The sequence below is a fragment of the Physella acuta genome, unplaced genomic scaffold, assembly GCF_028476545.2.
Source record: "Physella acuta isolate Inbredline_101_S28 unplaced genomic scaffold, ASM2847654v3 ptg000875l, whole genome shotgun sequence".
In the NCBI taxonomy this organism is placed as follows: Eukaryota; Metazoa; Mollusca; class Gastropoda; family Physidae; genus Physella; species Physella acuta.
In genome coordinates this window covers 792100-813586 of record NW_026732392.1, presented here as the reverse complement: position 1 = coordinate 813586, position 21487 = coordinate 792100, and the positions used below count along the sequence as shown (strand labels likewise).

General features: G+C 37.1%; 2 protein-coding genes across 3 annotated transcripts in view; both read right to left on the bottom strand.

Moving 5' to 3' along the window:
- Nucleotides 1-248: 248 nt before the first annotated feature.
- Nucleotides 249-7093, bottom strand: LOC131952512 (zinc finger protein 883). The gene is made up of 2 exons (XM_059315210.1): nucleotides 7082-7093; nucleotides 249-3515 (listed from the first exon to the last, which is right to left on the bottom strand). The coding sequence occupies exon 2, from the start codon at nucleotides 3482-3484 to the stop codon at nucleotides 1436-1438; it is 2049 nt and encodes a 682-aa protein (XP_059171193.1). The 5' UTR covers nucleotides 3485-3515; nucleotides 7082-7093; the 3' UTR covers nucleotides 249-1435.
- Nucleotides 7094-9145: 2052 nt separating this feature from the next.
- LOC131952515 (zinc finger protein 883-like) overlaps nucleotides 9146-21487 on the bottom strand; it is a 31930-nt gene continuing 19588 nt past the window's right edge. For both annotated transcript variants that reach the window (XM_059315214.1, XM_059315215.1), the window contains exon 2: nucleotides 9146-11513. In XM_059315214.1, coding sequence (XP_059171197.1) covers nucleotides 9568-11478 — 1911 coding nt within the window. In that variant the 5' untranslated portion in view covers nucleotides 11479-11513 and the 3' untranslated portion in view covers nucleotides 9146-9567. The remainder of the gene's footprint in view (nucleotides 11514-21487) is intronic.

Here is a 21487-nt window from a genome sequence, read left to right as displayed (position 1 = left end):
TTTTATTTTAAATACATACTAAAGAATGACATAGTATAAAAAGTAAATGCTTTTAAAACTAAAAATATAAAAATACATAAAAATAAACATAACGCGAGAAACTATTACACATACAAACCTTTCATGCTTCATATTCCTTTCACCGACTTACTAATAGAAAGTATTATGGCAGACATATACTAAAACAGACATATGTTTCAAAACAGACTAATAGCACTCACACAAATAACGTGTTTTAACTTGTTTTACTTAAAAAAAAACTAAAAAAATGTTGTTTTTTTATTTCAAAACTCGAACTATTTGATGTTTAAACATTTTCGATAACTAAACAAAAAAAAATTTCAAAGAGCCAAAAACAACTTGGTTACCATTTTTTATCACTGAAAATATAAGTACACATGGCATAACTAGTACGAGTTTATATTATTATTTTTTAAAGTTTCCAAAAATACATAATAAAGTCTAAAGAACGTATCAATGACATGGCCATACATTCAAGAAACAAACAACCCATCATTTCATATAAGCATTCCCATAGAACAAATATGGAGGTAGACGAAGAAAAGAAAAAAAAAACATTCTGCAGGAAGACATGGAAAAAAAACAAATTTTATATAACACGCAAAGCTCACATTGCCTAGAAAGTTCTGTCACGACATGCTTACAACAAGTATATCCAAGAACAAAAATACTCTGTTGAGTATTAAATCTCAATATTAAAAAAAACGAATCATAGTATTAACGTACAAATAGAAATGACATTTTATAAGACTTTAACATGTCTATGATTTCTTAATGCAGTTAAGGGGGTCAACTAAGTTCAAAACTACTTTCTTTAAAAAGAACAATTTGACTGATATAATACTTTGTGTGCACATAGGCATAAATATCCCTTATAAAAAATGTAAAATATATTTTTAAAATAGGAGCTGGAGCACAACACCTTGGTGAAATATTTTTTTTTTTTTGTAATTTGGCAATAGGGCTTGTAAATAAGTCACAATTTCTCGTACTATGCAGCTAGTAGATTTCGAGACCATAGACTTACAAGCCCTATCTTTACTTGGGTAGGTTTACCCCTACATTTCCACCAAGAGTTACCTTTTCCTTTTGCTTGGCCCACATCTTTACAGCAGCCTGCTTCTCCATGCTGCGACTGGACTACAGATGGTTTATATCACACTATGTTTTGTGTGCGTGAAACCAGTTCATGAATTTCTCTTCACTCTAAATACTTTTGAAACATATATACATCAGAACATTAGTTAACATTGATTGAAATGACGGAGTGGGTATATTCGTGATGTGATAAAGAGAAAGGTTGAGTTAACAAGCTAAAGTTTTTTCAACATGAGAAATACAGTTTTTCCAAACACAACACATTCATGTTTTATAACAGCCCGGTGTGAATTACAACATGACGTGACAATTTCTTTTAAGCAGCAAATTTTTTGTGATCTACATCACACTCAAATGGTTTCTCATCTGAATGGGTTTTAAGATGTTCAGTTAAATACCACTGAAATTGAAACTTTTTCTGACACACATCACACTCTGGGTGGGTTTGGCTATGTTTGATTAAACGATTTCTAGTTGAAAATATTTCATTACAAACATCACACTCATAACGTTTAACTTCTAGGTGGGTTTGACGATGATTGCTTAAAAGCTTTCTAGTTGAAAATATTTCATTACAAACTTGACACTCGTGTTTTTTCACTTGTGAATGAGTTTTATAATGATCAGTTAATTGAAGGAGAAAACGAAATTTTCTGTGACACACATTACATTCATGTGGCTTCTTTACTGTGTGAGTTCTACTGTGGTATGTTAACTGTATCAAAGTATAAAACGTTTTGTGACACAATTCACATTTATGGGGTTTATCACAATAAATTTCCTTATGCTTCACTAACCTAGTTTTACGAGTAACTTTTTTCGGACACACATCACAATTATTTGGTTTCTTTTCAGAATAATGTTCTGGATGAATTTTGGTTCTATGTATGTTTAAAATACGCTTACTAGAAAGAATTTGATAACACAAATCACATTGATATCCATGTCCTGTATGAGCATCTGTATGTTCTTTTAAACTTCTTTTACTTGCCAACATTTTATGACACACACTACACTCATGTAGTTTCTTTTTTGTATGAGTTTTTTTCTGCACTCTTAATCCACTCTTTTGACAAAACACACTATGACACACATCACACGCCTGTGGTTCCTCTCCTGAGTGAATCCTTTTATGATTTACTAATTGGCGATTTTCATTAAATTTTTTGTGACACACATCACATTCATGTGGTTTCTCTCCCGTGTGAACCCTTTTATGAGTTACTAATTGGCTATTTTCAATAAATTTTTTGTGACACACATCACATTCATGTGGTTTCACTCCAGCATGAAGTTTTTTATGATACGCTACCTGACTTCTATTACAAAGCCTTTTGTGACATGTATCACACTGATACGGCTTCTCTCCTGAATGAATGTTTCTATGACTGTCTAAATACAACTGATAGCGAAATGTTTTGTGACACACATCACATTCATATGGTTTCTCTCCCGTGTGAACCCTTTTATGAGATACTAATTGACGATTTTCAATAAATTTTTTGTGACACACATCACATTCATGTGGTTTCACTCCTGCATGAAGTTTTTTATGATATGCTACCTGACTTCTATTACAAAGCCTTTTGTGACATGTAGCACACTGATACGGCTTCTCTCCTGAATGAATGTTTCTATGACTGGCTAAATAACACTGATAGCTAAATTTTTTGTGACACACATCACATTCATGTGGTTTCACTCCTGCATGAAGTTTTTTATGATATGCTACCTGACTTGTATTACCAAGCCTTTTGTGACATGTATCACACTGATACGGCTTCTCTCCTGAATGAATGTTTCTATGACTGGCTAAATAACACCGAGTGCGAAATTTTTTGTGACAAACATCACACTCATGTGGTTTCAGTCCTGAGTGAGGTTTTACTCTTGAATGGATTTTTTTATGTTTGTACAAAGAATCCCAGGAAGAAAACAATTGATGACATTTCAAACATTCATGTTTAACTGACGGAGGGTGGTGAGTTTTTAAAACACTCTTGAGCTCGTTTAAATCACTGAATATCTCTGTTTTAATTTGATGAAAACTTTTAATTGACGAAGATGTCATTGATGACGGTCTGATAAAAGTGCTGGGAATGTCCTGTGGTCTATCATTATTTAATGCCATTTTATCCAGGTTAGTATCAAACTCTGATGACAAGGCAGTTTTTGTGTGTTTATTATTTTCACATTTGACTAAATCGAATGGCTTTTCACCTGATAATGTAGGTAACGGAATATTTTGTGCAGCCTCATCCACAGTTCTAACTTCAGGTACGACAATCGGCTCAATGTCCTCACACACCTCATGTTTAATAATCATTTCACTCTGTGTTGCTGTCAAGTTTCTTTTTGTATTCATTCTCTTCAGCTCTAGATTGATGAATTCATAACTGATGAAAAACAAAAAATTTATAAATTTTCCACAAAAAAAGCTAATGTGAATCTTGTTTAGGCCCAGTAGACACAAATATAGTAATACTTCCTGTAAATACAAACCTTAAATTGTACAATGTTGTAAGAACTTTTTTAGCCTAAAATATTGAATGTAAGAACACAACAATATGAATTTTAAAATGTTAGGCCTATATATCTCAGAGTAAAACTAAAACCCTTAAAATGGTACAATATATTTTATGTTTTATGTGCCAATACAATAGTAGTAGATAATTTAAGATAAAAATAATGGGCTTTTTGGGTTAAGGAGAATCACTAATCTCTTAAGAGATGGCTGGGCTAAACATACATCAAAATAAATTAATGGTACTTAATTTTTAATTTTAAAGTTGCTATGAATATTGACACAAGCTTTAAACTTAAGATTAATTAATTATTATTATAAAATAATTTTAACATAAACACCTAATATCAATAAGGAGCATATTTCAATTTTTTTTTAAATCTGTAACAGTAACTAGATTTACAATCTACATATCAATATTGGAAGCTATGATTTGAGAAGAATAAACGCAAGCTTTTTATCAGATCTAGATTTACAATTGAGAATAATCTCAAAATTGTACTAAAGGGCCATTAAATATCTTTAAAAATCATGTACGATGTTATTAAAATACATATGGTTATGAAAATCTGTTTGGTTTATGTTAGACTTTACTTAAGATTGGATGTAATTGATGTTTTTAGTATTTTTGGTAGCTCAGAAAAGTTTTTAAAATAAGCCAAAAACAATTGAATTGTTTACATTTTTATCAAAGAAATTATAGGCCCTAAACAAAAATGGATAAACTTTAAATGTAGCCTTACAAAATGACTACTCTGAAAAAAGATTTTCCCCCTAAGTGCTATCTGGTCGGCAAAGATGCAAAACGCAGTTGCGCTTCAGGCGGGTCGTCAGGGGTTGAGGGCTTATAGTAAATAGTATAACTAGCAAAGAGTTCTAGTCTTTAAGTTAGCATAACATTTTTTTTTTTAAATCTGTTTTAATAGCCTATTTAAATCTACTGTTTAAGTATTTATCGTGTAAATCCCTGTCCCATTAAGACAACACATAGGCCTAAACAGCAAACATTTAGATGACAAGAAAAAACAGGTAATTGTAGAGCTATGTTATTAGGCTAAATCTTAGTTATTTTCATACTTAAGTTTTTACTTTTTATTATTTTTACGGTCGCTTTACATGTTTTTTACAACAATAATGTATTAAAGATAGAGGAATTCTCATCAACTCTGTCATGTCCATTGAGTCAATTGCATCGATCTACTACTGTATTAAATCAAGTAAAATTGTAATAATGTAATATTATAAAGGTAAAGGCCTAGATCAATATCTAGATAGAAGTCTGGGTACGGTAGCTGTAAGGATGAGAGAAGATGCTGAAGTGAGTGAATACAGATGAGATACTAAAAATATACTTAGGGCCTAGATTTTAAATGTAGAGTAGATTTAGATCTAGAATCTAGTAAATTTACATGGTACACAGAGTGATCATTACAGTATCATTACACAGTATTACACGTAACTATTTATAGTAATTTCAAACAATTTGAGTAATCGGTAGGCTAATCTAATTGTTTTACTAATTACGTAAAATTGGCAGAGACAAGTCTAGTAAGTACTAAGAACTAGATCTACTAAGTAGATCTAGAGTCTAGATCTAGATCTAGTAATGTGAAAAAAAAATTAAAAAGTGACTCATTAAATTTTTGGAGGCAAGAGAAGGGTCTAGGCCTAGGGAAGGCTAGCCTAAAACTAGTATTATAAAATATAAAAGTTGCAAATCCAGAGAACTTGAAAATAATTTGTTGAGATTAAGGCTACATTTCTATTTATTTTCATCAAGCCTAAGTTATAACCGGATGTTTCACTTTCGTAAGACAAATATTGATTGGCTGTACAGTAACTTAGTGATCGATAACTATTTGTTTACAAAACTTTGCAGATCAAGTTTTTAAATAACAATGCAAATTTCAAACCCCATGACCTAGTTTTCTATTTTTAGCTTACAATGTGTACAATAAAATCTATGGCGGCCTATCCAATAGCAGGATGCCATTGTTTATGTCGCCATTACACGTGAAAACCAAATTGTTTTTGCTTTTTAGCGCAATTTCCATTCTGGAGAATTGCGTTTATTAACCCGTCATTTCTGGATGTATGTATGAATGGATGGATGGATGGATGTGTGTCCGCAGCTTTAAGTCGTATCTCCTCCTCAACGAAGCAATATCGATGACTAGTTCTAAAAGCAATTATGTTAAGCAAGTTACGAGGATGAGCATAGGCCATAAAAATTCCGGGTTTCTTTCATGTATTTCCCGGAAAAGCCAAAAAACCTCGAAAAAATGCAACCAGACCACTTAGCGACTTGAAACATGTACCAATCGATTCCTGCCATAATTTAGAACAATATTGCCGAAGAAAGTTTTCAAAAATATCCTCTCGTTCGGGCACAAATTTTAAAATTACATAAACACCTACAAACCGATCGTTCTTCTAGCTTGAACGCACCCCAGCATTATACGTCAGAGCTATTTTTAGATAACATAAGGAAATTGCACATAAATGTCACTAGACTTTTTTAATTAACTTGTTTTTTAATTTTTATTTAGGCCCTAGTTACCGAAAATATTATGGTAATCCCTTAGTTTAGCGTCGGAAATTATCGGGTAATGTTTGTTGAGTTTCGGTAACTAGAGTTACGGTAAACCATGGTTTATTTGACCATTGAGATATAAATAAATTGAAAGTCGATTGTAGTAAATTAATGTTTTAATTTTTTAAGTTTAATCGACTAAAGAAAACAAGAATAAATATAATAGTAGATTTAAATTAGTAGATCTAAAAATAAAAAAAAAACATATATTAATACAAATATAAATAATGAAGTCAAATGTAATAATTTAATGTTTTTGGCTTGCAGCAGATTTGCGACCATTAATTAATTAGATCTAGATCTAGCTAGATATCTAGCTGCTAGACCAAGTAAAAAAATCTAGATTACAAAAATAGTAAAAATTATTACAAAATGTAAAAATGATTACAAAAATAAATGTATTGATTACAGTACTTCCGGTGAATTCCAGAAGTGTGTGACAGACTTTGGCATTGTTTTACTGTTTTTTACTGCTATACGATTCCGGAATAATAACCGATTCCGGAATAATAACCGACGCTAAACTAAGGGATTACCAATATTATAAACATCAAATAGTGACAAATAGTATTTGACAAATACATCCAATCTTTAGTAAAGTCCGAAAAAAAACCAGACAGGCAGGATTTTATAACCATATTAATTGTAACTACGCTGTGCATGATTTTTAAATGAATTTATACACCTCTCAAATGACAAATACCTTTGTCCTTTGTTTGAGACTTTAACTTTTCTCGCTGGTGTCCATTCATTATTAAATTAATACTAATTATTTCACATTTTTAGAAGGATTTATGTTTTGAAAGTTACAAAAATGTTTCAAAGTTTCATTAATGTAGATCTACCTGTTTTTAAACAATCTTATTAAAACTTTTTAGTAATAAATAAAGACTAGCGATGTTTTCATCAGATGCAGCCAAGCTCATTTACTTTAGCAGCCATCTTGTTTAATTTTTTTTGTTTGGTCAAATTTACAGGGGAAACCACTCTAACTTACAGATGGCAGCAAATCTTGATTGCAAACTGCATAGAAACAATGAATTAGCTTTGTTACTAACTAACCAGTAACCTGCATCCTAGGGGTGACACCAAAACGAAGTTTTTAGTTCATTTTAATGAGAAAGCTTGCCGTATACTGTTGGTTTAGTAGCTTATTAGTTATACACATCATTAGGCTTAGGCACAGGGTGACACCATAAAATCATTAAAATGTATGGGCGAAAATCATTAAAATGTATGGGCGAAACACAAAGTGCATTTAATAATAATAATTCATCATATGTAGATCTAGTTGTTGGAGTTAGGGGTGGCACCCTTACCTTAGTAAACTACCATACCAGGTGGCACTCGACCTAGTGACGCCACTAATGTGTCTAATAAGCTGCTGGTGGATTTGTCACTAATGGATTGGTAAAGGGAAGACATAGCCATTATGAATCAAATGAATACACAATGGTCAATCTTGTGGTACAAAAAAAGGTGTCATTGTGAGACATTTACCATAGGCAGGGGCGTAGCGAGGGGGGGGGGGGGGCGGGGGTGCGGACAGCACCGGGTGACACCATTTAGGGGGGTGACACCAAGGCAAAAGATAGCAAAATATATAGAGAAAAACTTGAGGGGGGTGCACATCGTAAGGTTGAGGGGGGGGGGGGGTGCAAATCGAAAACTTGAGGGAGGGGGGTTGCAAATCGAAAGTTTGAGGGGGGGGATGCAAATCGAAAATTTGAAAGTTTGTTCCCTGGAAGGGTCGCTACGCCTCTGGAGGGGTGACACCATTAAGTGCCGCACCGGGTGACACCCGACCTCGCTACGCCACTGACCATAGGCATACCAATAGGTGTTCACAGTGGCGTAGCCAGGATCGTCTCAAGGGGGGGGGTCCAATTTTTACCCGGGGACAAACTTTTGATTTGCACCCCCTCCCCTCAAACTTTCAATTTGCATCCCCCCTCATACTTTATATATATATATATATATATATATATATATATATATATATATATATATATATATATATATATATATATATATACCAAGAGGTCTATGGGGGGGGGGTTATGATTCCCCTTAACACCCCCCCCCTGCCTACGCCACTGGGTGTTCATAAAATGCAGGGTGGGAAACTTGAAATGGCAGTCCATTTGTTGGTTGAAAGTTGAAACGCTATAAGCAGCAAAACTAATGGTAAAATTGGAAATATGTTTGTGATTATTTCTTTTATCTTTGTTGTATGAAAACAGAACAGTGTATTGTATGGCTTAGTTGTAGAATAAACAACAATGCTTACTTACAAGTGTAGTGTTATTTCTTTTTATGCTTTTCAATGTTTTGACTTTTTTTTGGACACTGACACACTCACGCCTCTCCTTTAGGTTAATGCACTATCAAGTTGCTTGGTTACTTATGATTATAAGTGAGGAATCCTCTGCTAATCTAGTAATTATCTAAATATATATTTAGACAAATTGCTTGATGAAGTCAAAGCTTTGGATTTCATTTAATGTTACTGGTTAATGTATTCTTGGAAATTGGTTATTCGCTCTGTTGTATTTATTCAGAGAAATTGGTTCCAATAGGTGTGGTTAACCTTGTTAACCAGGTGCTGAGAACTGAGATTGCAATAGTTACCTTCTGCAAAGATATTTATCAAGTACAATGACATATTGTTTATATTGTTAAACCTTAAAAGTTAATAGTGATCTAAAATCAAGGGTTCTAATATCATTCTTTTTAATGGGCAACTTTTTAAAATTAACTATAAAAATGGTTTTAATTGCTCTTTATTTTTAAGCATTAAGTAAACCTAAGATAATTTGAATAAACCAATAACATTTCAACTCTCTTTAATTCACATACAAACAAGATATTTATTTGGACAAATGTTGCATTTCAGCTTGTATTGGTCTTTGGGTAAACAATCAATTCTCTTCTGGATAAATATACATTCATACATCAATGATTTACATCTAAATAAACTACTTGTAGTCACTTATTTACATTATTTACAATACATACATTTTTAACATTGGAAATTAAAATTGACAGCATTAGGTTGACATTGATCAAGTTAACAATTTAAATGGCCTCTCTCTTGAGTTAGAAAACTAACATAATGGCTTCCATTTTTGTAACCTGAAAATGAAAAATCTCTTTGCCACATATTCACAATTGTTTTTCTTTTTTTTTTCTTCATTTTTTTAAAAGTAGTAATAACTGACAAAAGCATAGGTAAGAAAGTAAACAGATATATATGCTTTTTCTGCATTTTTGTGTTTGCGGATACTTTTAATGAGCGTTTTTGGATAAAGTTAAACTCTCCTTGCCATCATCAGTGAGTTAATTTATGCCGTGTTAAATGAGCACTGCGAGAAAATTTCTTAAGACACAAGTCACACTCATGCAGTTTAACTCCTAAGTGAGTTTTTCTGTGTTTCCTTAAGCAGCCCATGGAAGACAGCTGTTTAAGACACACATCACATTCATATTTAAGTCCAGCGTGAATATTTGTATGAGAATCTAAGCTACTTTTGTAAGTAAACTTTTTATGACAAATCCCACACTCATATGGTTTATCTTTCAAGTGGATTTTTTTGTGGGAAGTTAGATTAACTTTAGCAGGGAACTTTTTGTGACACACATCACACTCATATCGTTTTTCTCCTGTGTGAGTAGTTTTATGATATTCTAAACCACTGCTACCAACAAATGATTTATGACACACATCACATTTATGTGGTTTCTCACCTGAATGAGTAGTTTTATGACATATTAAACCACTCAGTCGAGAAAACTTTCTAAAACAAACATCACATTCATGCGGTTTTTCATTAAAGTGAATTGTTTTGTGATATAATAAGCCACTCAATCGGGTAAATAGCTTGTTACATACATCACACTCATGAAGATTCTCCCCTGTATGAAGTTTACTATGTCTGCTTAAACAAGTCTTAGAGGAAAACTTTTTGTGGCATACACTACACTCTTGTTTACGTCCTGTGTGGATATCTGCGTGCTCTGCTAAGCTACCTTTGGTTGCAAATTTTTTTAGACATACTCCACACTCAAATGGCCTCTCTCCTAGATGAACTCTATGATGAGAATATAAATTACGTCTAGCCGGAAACCTTTTGTGACACACTTCACACTCATAAGGTCTCTCTCCTGTATGGACAACTCTATGGTATGCTAACCCACTGCTAACAGCAAAGCTCTTATGACATATTTCACACTTGTATGGTTTTTCTCCTGAGTGACTGGTTCTATGTGCAGATAAGCCACCACTGCGAGCAAACGTTTTAGGGCATAATTCACATTTGTATGGTTTTTCTCCTGTATGGGTTCTTTTATGTCTGGCTAAAGTATTACTGAAACTAAACGTTTTGAGACATATATCACACTCATGTGGTTTCTCTCCAGTGTGAATTTTTTTATGCTGGTACAAATTACCAGCTCCAGGAAATCTTTTAAAGCACAAATCACACTCATAAGGCTTTTCTATTACATAATTTGTATTTACCTGATCTACTGATTTTTTGTTGGAAAAGCTAAGTTGTTTTGCTGTTGAATCTATAGCTCGAGGGTCTTCACTGTTTTGATTTTCAATTAAATCAAATGGTTTTTTATCTTCAGATGTTGGTGATACACTTTGTTTTGCCTCTTCATTACTTGAGAATTCAGTTAAAACTTCAGGCTTAATGTCCTCAAATATCTCACGTTTAATCAAAATTTCACTTAATAAAGTTGCATTTCCTTCTTTATTCAACTCTGAGAGTTGTGTATCTCTTAAAGCTGAATGATCTGTTGATTTATCATGCTGCCCTATAGACAAACCGTCAATGCTATTTGTGTGCATTGAGGTGAGCTCTGATAGATCACTAAACATCTCTGTTTTTATGTCTTGAAAATGTGCATTTATGCTCGATGTGACTGAAGGAGTGAGCTTAACTTTTAAAACGTACGGTGTTGGGTTTTTGCCAGTTGATCGCAATGGTAATAAATCTTGACTGGCATTGACAGTTGTTGAATTTTCCGCTACAACTCCAGTTTTGATGTTCTCACTGTTTGGAGATCCAAATTTATTATTTGCTTTCTTGTCAGCCAATGTTGGTAATGCAATATTTTTTTCAACAGTTTCAGAGGTCGTATCTTTAGGTGGGACATCTAGTTCAGTATCATCACAGACCTCAAGTTTAATAACAATATCTTTGTAAGGCAATGTTGTGCTTCCTTCTTTATCCATTATGTGCAGGTCTGGATGTATTGATGAGTTTAAGACTGGAGAAAAAAATAAAATTTATTAATCTGAATAATCTACATAGATAAAAAGCAATGTATGTGTGTGTGTGTCTGTGTCTTTTATGCATTACCACACCTCTTATCACATCGCCGTGAAACTTCGGGAAGTTGTTGAGAATATTCCTGGGGAGGTTTCTTCGAAAAAAAAAATTCAAATTCGCAGGGGCGGCGCCCCGGCAGGGTGCGATTTGTTTTTTTTCTATATACAGTATATAAAAATAAAAGTCTATTTTGATTTTTTTCTCTATACACGGTATATAAAAAATAAAACTCGGATGCGGTTCATCCGAGTGCCATGAAACTTTAGGGAGTATATGAGAATACTCCCGAGAATATTTCTGCGAAAAAGAAAACTAATGTTTCTTATGGGCGGCGCCATATAGGGTACAACTTTCGTCAATACACGGTTTGGCGCCCAGAGTTTTAGAGCGACTATGTTGGCACTTGGCATCCGTTAATCGAGCGTCCTGCATAGCGAGTAAGGGGTACTACTATATTCAGCGGTAAAACTATAACAGGCTTCTAAAAATAACTTTGTAACACGAGGAAATCCTTCTGTAGAGTTTCGTCACCTTGCCAAAGAGGAAAAGATAAATTTTTGAATATGAGGAGCTTACTGTAGAGTTTCGTCACTTTGCGAATGATGCAATAAGCATCTATTATTAGACAATCCAGTCAGAAATTGAGATCGAGCATCTAATAATAGACCATTAGTAACGCAAGCATATTGCATCAGTCACACTGATGTTTAAAACATGTCAAATACTTTTTTTACATGTTAAAGAAAAAAATCCTGTTCATTTGTGTCACTTTAGCGAATGATGAAATCTACATCATTATTAACATGATGCTATTTGGCACGATGGCGCCTGTTAGTTTTAAGGAGCCAGGGGTCGTACGTGGCGCCTATGCGGTAGTGTAATCGATGGGAGGTGCTCCTGAGAGCGCCACTCTACGTCCCTGACACATGGGTGGTAACCGAAGTGTGTTCTACCTGATTATATTTCGGTAATTTATGTACACACTAGGCATACTGCCTAGCTTCGCTTAGGTTTTTAAAAAACATTTGAGAATTTGATTTTGAATACTTATTTTAGCGATGGATTGGGTGTGCAGTGCTTATTTAAACAGTTGTCATTTAAATTCCGTTCTCAGAGAAACATTGGAAAGTACGATATCTATAACTAAAATGGAATTAGAACTACACAGGTTCCATAAACAGTATATCTCATAGTTTATATTACATTTTCTTTTGAAATTTATTTATTTATTTAAATAGGATACGGAACTGAATTAACAACTTTATTTTGTACTAAAACAAATGCTATACTTCGTCATTTTCTGTTTCTGTTTAAAATAGTATACAATTTTTTGAAAAATAATAATTTAAAAAACGTTACCTCCCTTGAAAACTGAACGTATGACGTATGTCTTTGTTTTTTTTTACAAACAGTTGCTATGCTTATATAAGAAATTACGGTATATGAACATATTTAACAACTATAATGGCTGTTTACGACGGGAATAAAGTTTTTTTGTTAGCCTCTAGGGTCGGTCTACGATGTCACATAATATTAAGGGGATCGTTCGTCAATTTATTTATATATATATATATATCTCATATAAGGAGAATTTCACTCAAGATCATCGTCGAGGGCTTTGAGTCTGACAAACAGTTGTTCCATACGGCCTAGTCATCTATAGTAGTGTATGCAAAAACTTAGCATGATGTACAGACGTTAAGTAACCTAAAAAATGGTGTTAAATTTTCCCGGTTTTTGCCATAAAATACAAAGATTATATAGGGAAATACAACTGGTCAGTTTTGACCGCTTTACGAAGTTTTCCCAGATATGCCGAGTTTTTTGTGACACCCCTAGGTGTTCTTCTACCACCTCACAAAATATCAAGGGGGGTCGTCGGAGGAATTTTTTTTCGTAATAGAGCTCATATAAAGAGAATTTCACTCGCGGTCACTTTTTAGCCCTCGTCGAGGGCTTTGAGTGTAACCGAAAGTTTTCCCTAAAGGTCAAGCCATTGACCTAGGAGCGTGCAAAAAATTAGCCAGATATAAAGAGCTTAAGTACCCTAAAGTCTGCGTTGAAATGACCCTCTGTTTTTCCCATAAAATACAAAGATTATATAGGGAAATACAACTGGTCAGTTTTGACCCCTTTACGAAGTTTTCCCAGATATGCCGAGTTTTTTGTGACACCCCAAGGTGTTCTCCTACCACCTCACAAAATTTCAAGGGGGGTCGTCGGAAGAATTTTTTATTCGTAATAGAGCTCATATAAAGAGAATTTCACTCGCGGTCACTTTTTAGCCCTCGTCGAGGGCTTTGAGTGTAACCGACAGTTTTCCCTAAAGGTCAAGCCATTCACCTAAGAGTATGCAAAAAATTAGTCAGATATACTGAGTTTAAGTACCCTAAAGTCTGCGTTGAAATGACCCTCTGTTTTTCCCATAAAATACAAAGATTATATAGGGAAATACAACTGGTCAGTTTTGACCCCTTTACGAAGTTTTCCCAGATATGCCGAGTTTTTTGTGACACCCCAACGTGTTCTCCTACCACCTCACAAAATTTCAAGGGGGGTCGTCGGAGGAATTTTTTTTTCGTAATAGAGCTCATATAAAGAGAATTTCACTTGCTGTCACTTTTTAGCCCTCTTCTAGGGCTTTGCGTGTAACCGACAGTTTTCCCTAAAGGTCAAGCCATTGACCTAGGAGCATGCAAAAAATTAGCCAGATATACTGAGCTTAAGTATCCTAAAGTCTGCGTTGAAATGACCCTCTGTTTTTCCCATAAAATACAAAGATTATATAGGGAAATACAACTGGTCAGTTTTGACCCCTTTACGAAGTTTTCCCAGATATGCCGAGTTTTTTGTGACACCCCAAGGTGTTCTCCTACCACCTTACAAAATTTCAAGGGGGGTCGTCGGAGGAATTTTTTTTTCGTAATAGAGCTCATATAAAGAGAATTTTACTCGCGGTCACTTTTTAGCCCTCGTCGAGGGCTTTGAGTGTAACCGACAGTTTTCCCTAAAGGTCAAGCCATTTACCTATAAGCATGCCAAAACTGAGCCAGATGTAAAGAGGGTAAGTGCCATAAAATCCGTTTTGAAATGACCCTCTGTTTTCCCCATAAAATACAAAGATTATATAGGGAAATACGACTGGTCAGTTTTGACCCATTTCCCGATTTTTCCCGGACATGGCGAGTTTTTTGTGACACCCCAAGGCGTTCTCCTACCACCTCACAAAATATCAAGGGGGGTCGTCGGAGGAATTTTTTTTTCGTAATAGAGCTCATATAAAGAGAATTTCACTCGCGGTCACTTTTTAGCCCTCGTCGAGGGCTTTGAGTGTAACCGACAGTTTTCCCTAAAGGTCAAGCCATTGACCTAGGAGCATGCAAAAAATTAGCCAGATATACTGAGCTTAAGTATCCTAAAGTCTGCGTTGAAATGACCCTCTGTTTTTCCCATAAAATACAAAGATTATATAGGGAAATACAACTGGTCAGTTTTGACCCCTTTACGAAGTTTTCCCAGATATGCCGAGTTTTTTGTGACACCCCAAGGTGTTCTCCTACCACCTCACAAAATTTCAAGGGGGGTCGTCGGAAGAATTTTTTATTCGTAATAGAGCTCATATAAAGAGAATTTCACTCGCGGTCACTTTTTAGCCCTCGTCGAGGGCTTTGAGTGTAACCGACAGTTTTCCCTAAAGGTCAAGCCATTCACCTAAGAGTAAGCAAAAAATTAGTCAGATATACTGAGTTTAAGTACCCTAAAGTCTGCGTTGAAATGACCCTCTGTTTTCCCCATAAAATACAAAGATTATATAGGGAAATACAACTGGTCAGTTTTGACCCCTTTACGAAGTTTTCCCAGATATGCCGAGTTTTTTGTGACACCCCAAGGTGTTCTCCTACCACCTCACAAAATTTCAAGGGGGGTCGTCGGAAGAATTTTTTTTTCGTAATAGAGCTCATATAAAGAGAATTTCACTCGCGGTCACTTTTTAGCCCTCGTCGAGGGCTTTGAGTGTAACCGACAGTTTTCCCTAAAGGTCAAGCCATTCACCTAAGAGTATGCAAAAAATTAGTCAGATATACTGAGTTTAAGTACCCTAAAGTCTGCGTTGAAATGACCCTCTGTTTTTCCCATAAAATACAAAGATTATATAGGGAAATACAACTGGTCAGTTTTGACCCCTTTACGAAGTTTTCCCAGATATGCCGAGTTTTTTGTGACACCCCAAGGTGTTCTCCTACCACCTCACAAAATTTCAAGGGGGGTCGTCGGAGGAATTTTTTTTTTCGTAATATAGCCCATATAAGGCGCCGGTCAGTCGAGGTCAGTTTTGACCCCCTCTCCGTAGACTTTTTGCCAAACCGTCACCGGCCCTCGTGTTCTATCGCCATAAGGCACCTTCGTGCCAAATTTGACGCGCCTGCGGCGCCGGGAAGTGCCCTATCGGGCACCCGACCACTTTGCTTTATATATATAGATAAGGTTTTCACGCGGTAGTGTAGGTAAACCCGTGTCCCGGTATTTATAATCCAAGCGCAGGCATTGTTTACATTTAAATAACTCACTTTTAGAAAACAAGGTTACGCGTCTTAGAATATAGGATTGGTAACTTGGCAACGTATGGATGAAACCCTCCTTCTATCCCCGCAGCAACGCGCGGGCACGGGTACGCTAGTTAGTAAATAAAAAGACAAATAAATTTACATTACCATACAAGTAAACTATATAGGCCTAGGCCTAGTCAACTTGGAAATATAAGTGCCCACCCCGAAAAATGTACGCCCCCCTTGGGGTCGGCGTGGTCGAGTCGGTAAAGCTCATGGTTGCTAAACCGAAAAGTCTCGAGTTCGAACCCTCGGACAGATGAGGCTCGTTAGCTGGGGACAGCCACTCTTCTCGGAGAGACAACTCCAAAATCAAACAACTGCTGCCTTGTAGTTTGTTCTTGGTTGGACAAAGGCTATGGAAGCAAATCCAAAAAGAAAAGCAGGCTGAAATCAGAGTCAATGGCCTCAATGGCGCATAATCAGTTGACACGTAATCCTTAATTGTGATGGAAGCATGGTCGAGTCGCAAAGCTCATGGTTGATAAATTCGAAAAAAAAAGTCTCGAGTTCAAACCCTCTGGCAGATAAGGCTCGATCCCTCCCAACACTAAAAATTAAGAACGAAGAAGAAGAAGAAGATGTACGCCCCCTTTCCTACCTCGAAGAAATGTGCCTATAACAAACCCATTGTTTAAAGTGAGGTTACTCTATGGTGCACACGAGTGTGTCTACACTAAGATGCGTAACATAGTAGCTACGCCGAGATGCTTTATACGTCCGTATCAGTAGCGTACACAGACGGGGGGGGGGGGGGGCGCAGGAGAGCGGCAGCTCCCCATAGGACTATTTTAAGGATAGTGGCGCCTTTTTTGGGGAATAATTAAATAAAATTGCCAAGTTCCTCAACACACACCCACACAAACACACACACAAAATGACAACAGCAAACACATTACCGATAGTACAAATAAAAAAATTGTCTTGTTATGTGCCCTAAATAACATATTTGTAATAACTCGTCGCAAGTAGATTTATAGCCTACTCATTGGCTTACTTACCCGCGCCTGAAACAGGTAAAACTATGCGAATTTTGATTTTACAATTACCAGTAAAAAGCGGCATGTGAACAATGCAGTGATCTAACCTGTATCTAATTATTATGTTAAAATATAATTTTTAAAGAACATAAAAAGCAGTAGCTAATTAAAAAATGCAAATATTTGAATTGCAAGACAAATAATTATTTAAGTTTAATACACTGTGATTTGTTATTCTGAATTTACCATAATGCACCTATTAGATTTAGTATATCGAAATTGAAAAGCGCTCTTATATACCAATTACGCTTTCACAAATTGTCTTTAACCTGTGATGTTTTAGCATTTATGATTAAAATATTATTTAACTCTGTTTGTAGACAACATGTTTTGTTAAAACCAATAGTTTTACAATGATAAATCAAATAGTAAAGTAATTTTTGATCTGGTTGAGTTTGACAATTGCAATAAAACGAGCCGACCCGGGGCATATCATACGCCGCTATTTAGTTGTTTTATTTTTTACTTTTCAGTAATTCATAATTTGTGAATTCGACAGTACCAATGCTGCCACTGAAAATATTTGCTATAAAACTTTACCCCCCCCCCTTTCCCCCAACCCCAACCCCTACCCTATAACCCCCCCCCCCCCCCCCCCCGTGAAAACAGCCTCCTCTTAGTTACCTCCTCTAAGCTCCAAGTTTAAAATCATTTCAAACTAAATTATCTGCCCCTAATAGCCGTCAATAAACCCGGATTGTAAACATTTAGAGTGAACCATCGCTCACCAGACCATGTGTGGGGGGGGGGGGGGGGGGGGGTGGTAGTGATAGAGAGGAAGAAAGGGGACTGCAAGGCACGTTTTGCAGCTTGTTTTCTAACGTCTCCCAGAAGAGAATTATATATATAGATGTGTAGACCAACACATTTCTATATTAAGAGAGTGATTATTTCCCACGAGCCGGCCCGCGGCATAACATACGCCGCTATTTAGTTGTTTCTAATTTTCAATAATTCATAATTTGTGAATTCGACAGTACCAACGCTGACACTGAAAATATTTCTTTAAAACACTATAAGTAGCTCGTTAAGGACCATAACCCCCCCCCCCCCCCTTCCTTCCCCCCCCCCCCTCCCCCCCCCTACGTTTAAAATCGTTGGCTCTGCTTGTAAACATTTAGAGTGAACACAGCTCACTAAAACCATGTAGGGGTGGGGAGGTAAGGAGAGCGTTTGCAGCTTGTTTTCTAACGGCTCGAAGAGGAGAATTATATATATAGATAATGCAATTCGCTTGTCTTAATTAATACTCCGTTATGTCAAAATGTTTTTTTTTACAAAGTCTGCAAAATAGATTGTTTTGGGTTTCTTGTTTTTTGTTGTGAGGTGTGTATATTATGTGTTGTACTTTGTTTTGTGTAATAAATTGCGTTGTCGGTCAAAGTGGTGTTTTGTTCTTTTGTACTCTATAGAGTCATGTTTAAAAGTATTTTTCACATTAGCGATTCAATGTCAAACAGCTAGTATATTGTATATTAATATATATATATATATATATATATATATATATATATATATATATATATATATATATATATATATATATATATATATATAAATGGCGCCTTTTTCTCGACTCACCGTCCCCCTAACCCAAAAACCTGTATATGCCTCTGGTCCATATACACAGCAAACGCAGTATGTCCACACAAAAAGAAAATCGTAAAGAAAATAAGTTTTTTATCCTATTCCCACATTAAAATAATGCATAGTATTATGTTAGAACCTTAAAAAACTAATTTTTGCATTCTATTTTTTCGCTAACATGTAAAACTAAAACTGCCAATACAAGCATAAATGCATATTGATACCACAATAAAAGTAACATAGAACGCTTGTTCTCAATACAGTCGATAGCTGCCCATCGTGGAGCGCCATTCCACTGCTGTTGATATTGCACGCTGGGTGTCCGGTGTACAAAGGTACAAAGAGTAGAAACACAATGTGTTTAATTAAACACACACTAGAACAACAACGAATGTATTATAAAGGAGATTGGCTTCATGCCGTATTGGGTTGCCGAGTTTCGCTATTGATCGGCGCCACCCTACACTTCGTAACAAAACATTTTATAAATTAAATTTCTGTGTCTAATATCTAAACCAGAGGCGTAGCGACCCTTCCCGGCGCCCGGGGACACATTTTCGATTGGCGCCCTCCCTCAGGAGCAACTTTTCAACTTGCACACCCCCCCCCCCCCCTCAAACTTTCGATTTGCGCATCCCCCCTCAAACTTTCAATTTGCACCCATTTTGGCGCCCCCTAAGGTCGGCGCCCGGGGACATATGTACCCCCCCCCCCCGCCCCTCCCATCGCTACGCCTCTGATCTAAACGTTATCTCTCTAAACTATCACCGGGATGTATGTATGTACTTATAAAAAAAAAAATTGCAATACTAATGCAAAAGAATAATAATATAGATCTATACTTCGTCTTGTACTTCCATGAGAAATACAAACAACACTAGCCGCACGGTGCGTGCATGGGCCTAACTATCTGCACGGTGTCTCGGCTCAACTATCTGCACGGTGCCTGGGCCCAACTATCTGCATGGTGTCTGGGCCAAACAATCTGCATGGTGCCTGGGCCCAACTATCTGCATGGTGCCTGGGCCCAACTATCTGCATGGTGCCTGGGCCTAACTATCTGCATGGTGCCCCGGCCCAACTATCTGCATGGTGCCCCGGCCCAACTATCTGCATGGTGCCTGGGCCAAACTATCTGCATGGTGTCTGGGCCCAACTATCTGCACGGTGCCCCGGCCCAACTATCTGCACGGTGCCCCGGCACAACTATCTGCACCGTGCCTGGGCCCAACTATCTGCATGGTGCCTGGGCCCAACTATCTGCATGGTGCCTGGGCCCAACTATCTGCATGGTGCCTGGGCCCAACTATCTGCATGGTGCCTGGGCCCAACTATCTGCACGGTGCCTGGGCCCAACTATCTGCATGGTGCCTGGGCCCAACTATCTGCATGGTGCCTGGGCCCAACTATCTGCATGGTGCCCCGGCCCAACTATCTGCATGGTTCCCCGGCCCAACTATCTGCATGGTGCCTGGGCCCAACTATCTGCATGGTGCCTGGGCCCAACTATCTGCATGGTGCCCCGGCCCAACTATCTGCATGGTTCCCCGGCCCAACTATCTGCATGGTGCCTGGGCCCAACTATCTGCATGGTGCCTGGGCCCAACTATCTGCATGGTGCCCCGGCCCAACTATCTGCATGGTTCCCCGGCCCAACTATCTGCATGGTGCCTGGGCCCAACTATCTGCATGGTGCCTGGGCCCAACTATCTGCATGGTGCCCCGGCCCAACTATCTGCATGGTTCCCCGGCCCAACTATCTGCATGGTTCCCCGGCCCAACTATCTGCATGGTGCCTGGGCCCAACTATCTGCATGGTGCCTGGGCCCAACTATCTGCATGGTGCCTGGGCCCAACTATCTGCATGGTGCCTGGGCCCAACTATCTGCATGGTGCCCCGGCCCAACTATCTACATGGGCCCAACTATCTGCGCGGTGCCCCGGCCCAACTATCTACACGGTGCCTGGGCACAACTATCTGCATGGTGCCTGGGCACAACTATCTACACGGTGCCTCGGCCCAACTTTTTGCATGGTGCCTGGGCACAACTATCCGCTAGTTTCAACCTTTCGAGCGGAATGGGGGCTATATGATTAGTACATCCAGCATGATTTACAGCAGAAATTAAATTAGATATTTTAATGTAAACACTAGGTCTGTGCATAGGGTAATAATCTTCATACGACATGGTGACGTATTAAGTTTTTGAAACATGTTTGCATCCACTCATCGTCTGTTTTTACACTACAATCCACCATTCGCTTTATTAGTTGTACTGTAAATAATTTTACATCTTACGGTTAAACTTACCATAGCCAACCTACAACTTTCAATATTTGTTTATTGATTGTAGGCTTTTATATGTGTTTATGTATAATAAACTCATAGCTGTAGATTCAGAGACTTGCTTGTTGTTTGATTACATTATTATTCCTGCATAGTCCGCTATACATTCAACCTCGCCTAACAGCTTTACAAACCTGACGGTTAATGGAGGAGATGAAGTCTTACTAATAGGGGTGGGCAGTTCCCAACTCTCCCCCCCCCCCCTCCGCTCAGATGCCTGAAAGAAACTCTGGTTCAACTTTAAGATGATACCGGGGATTAGGCCACAATTTCCCAAATCAACCAAGAGTGCATTATTAACCAAATTTTTAGAAATGACGTTCAACTAAAA

Bases quoted from the DNA above. Each gene is read 5' to 3' on its own strand.
- LOC131952512 (XM_059315210.1), bottom strand. From the start codon at position 3,484: ATGAATACAAAAAGAAACTTGACAGCAACACAGAGTGAAATGATTATT.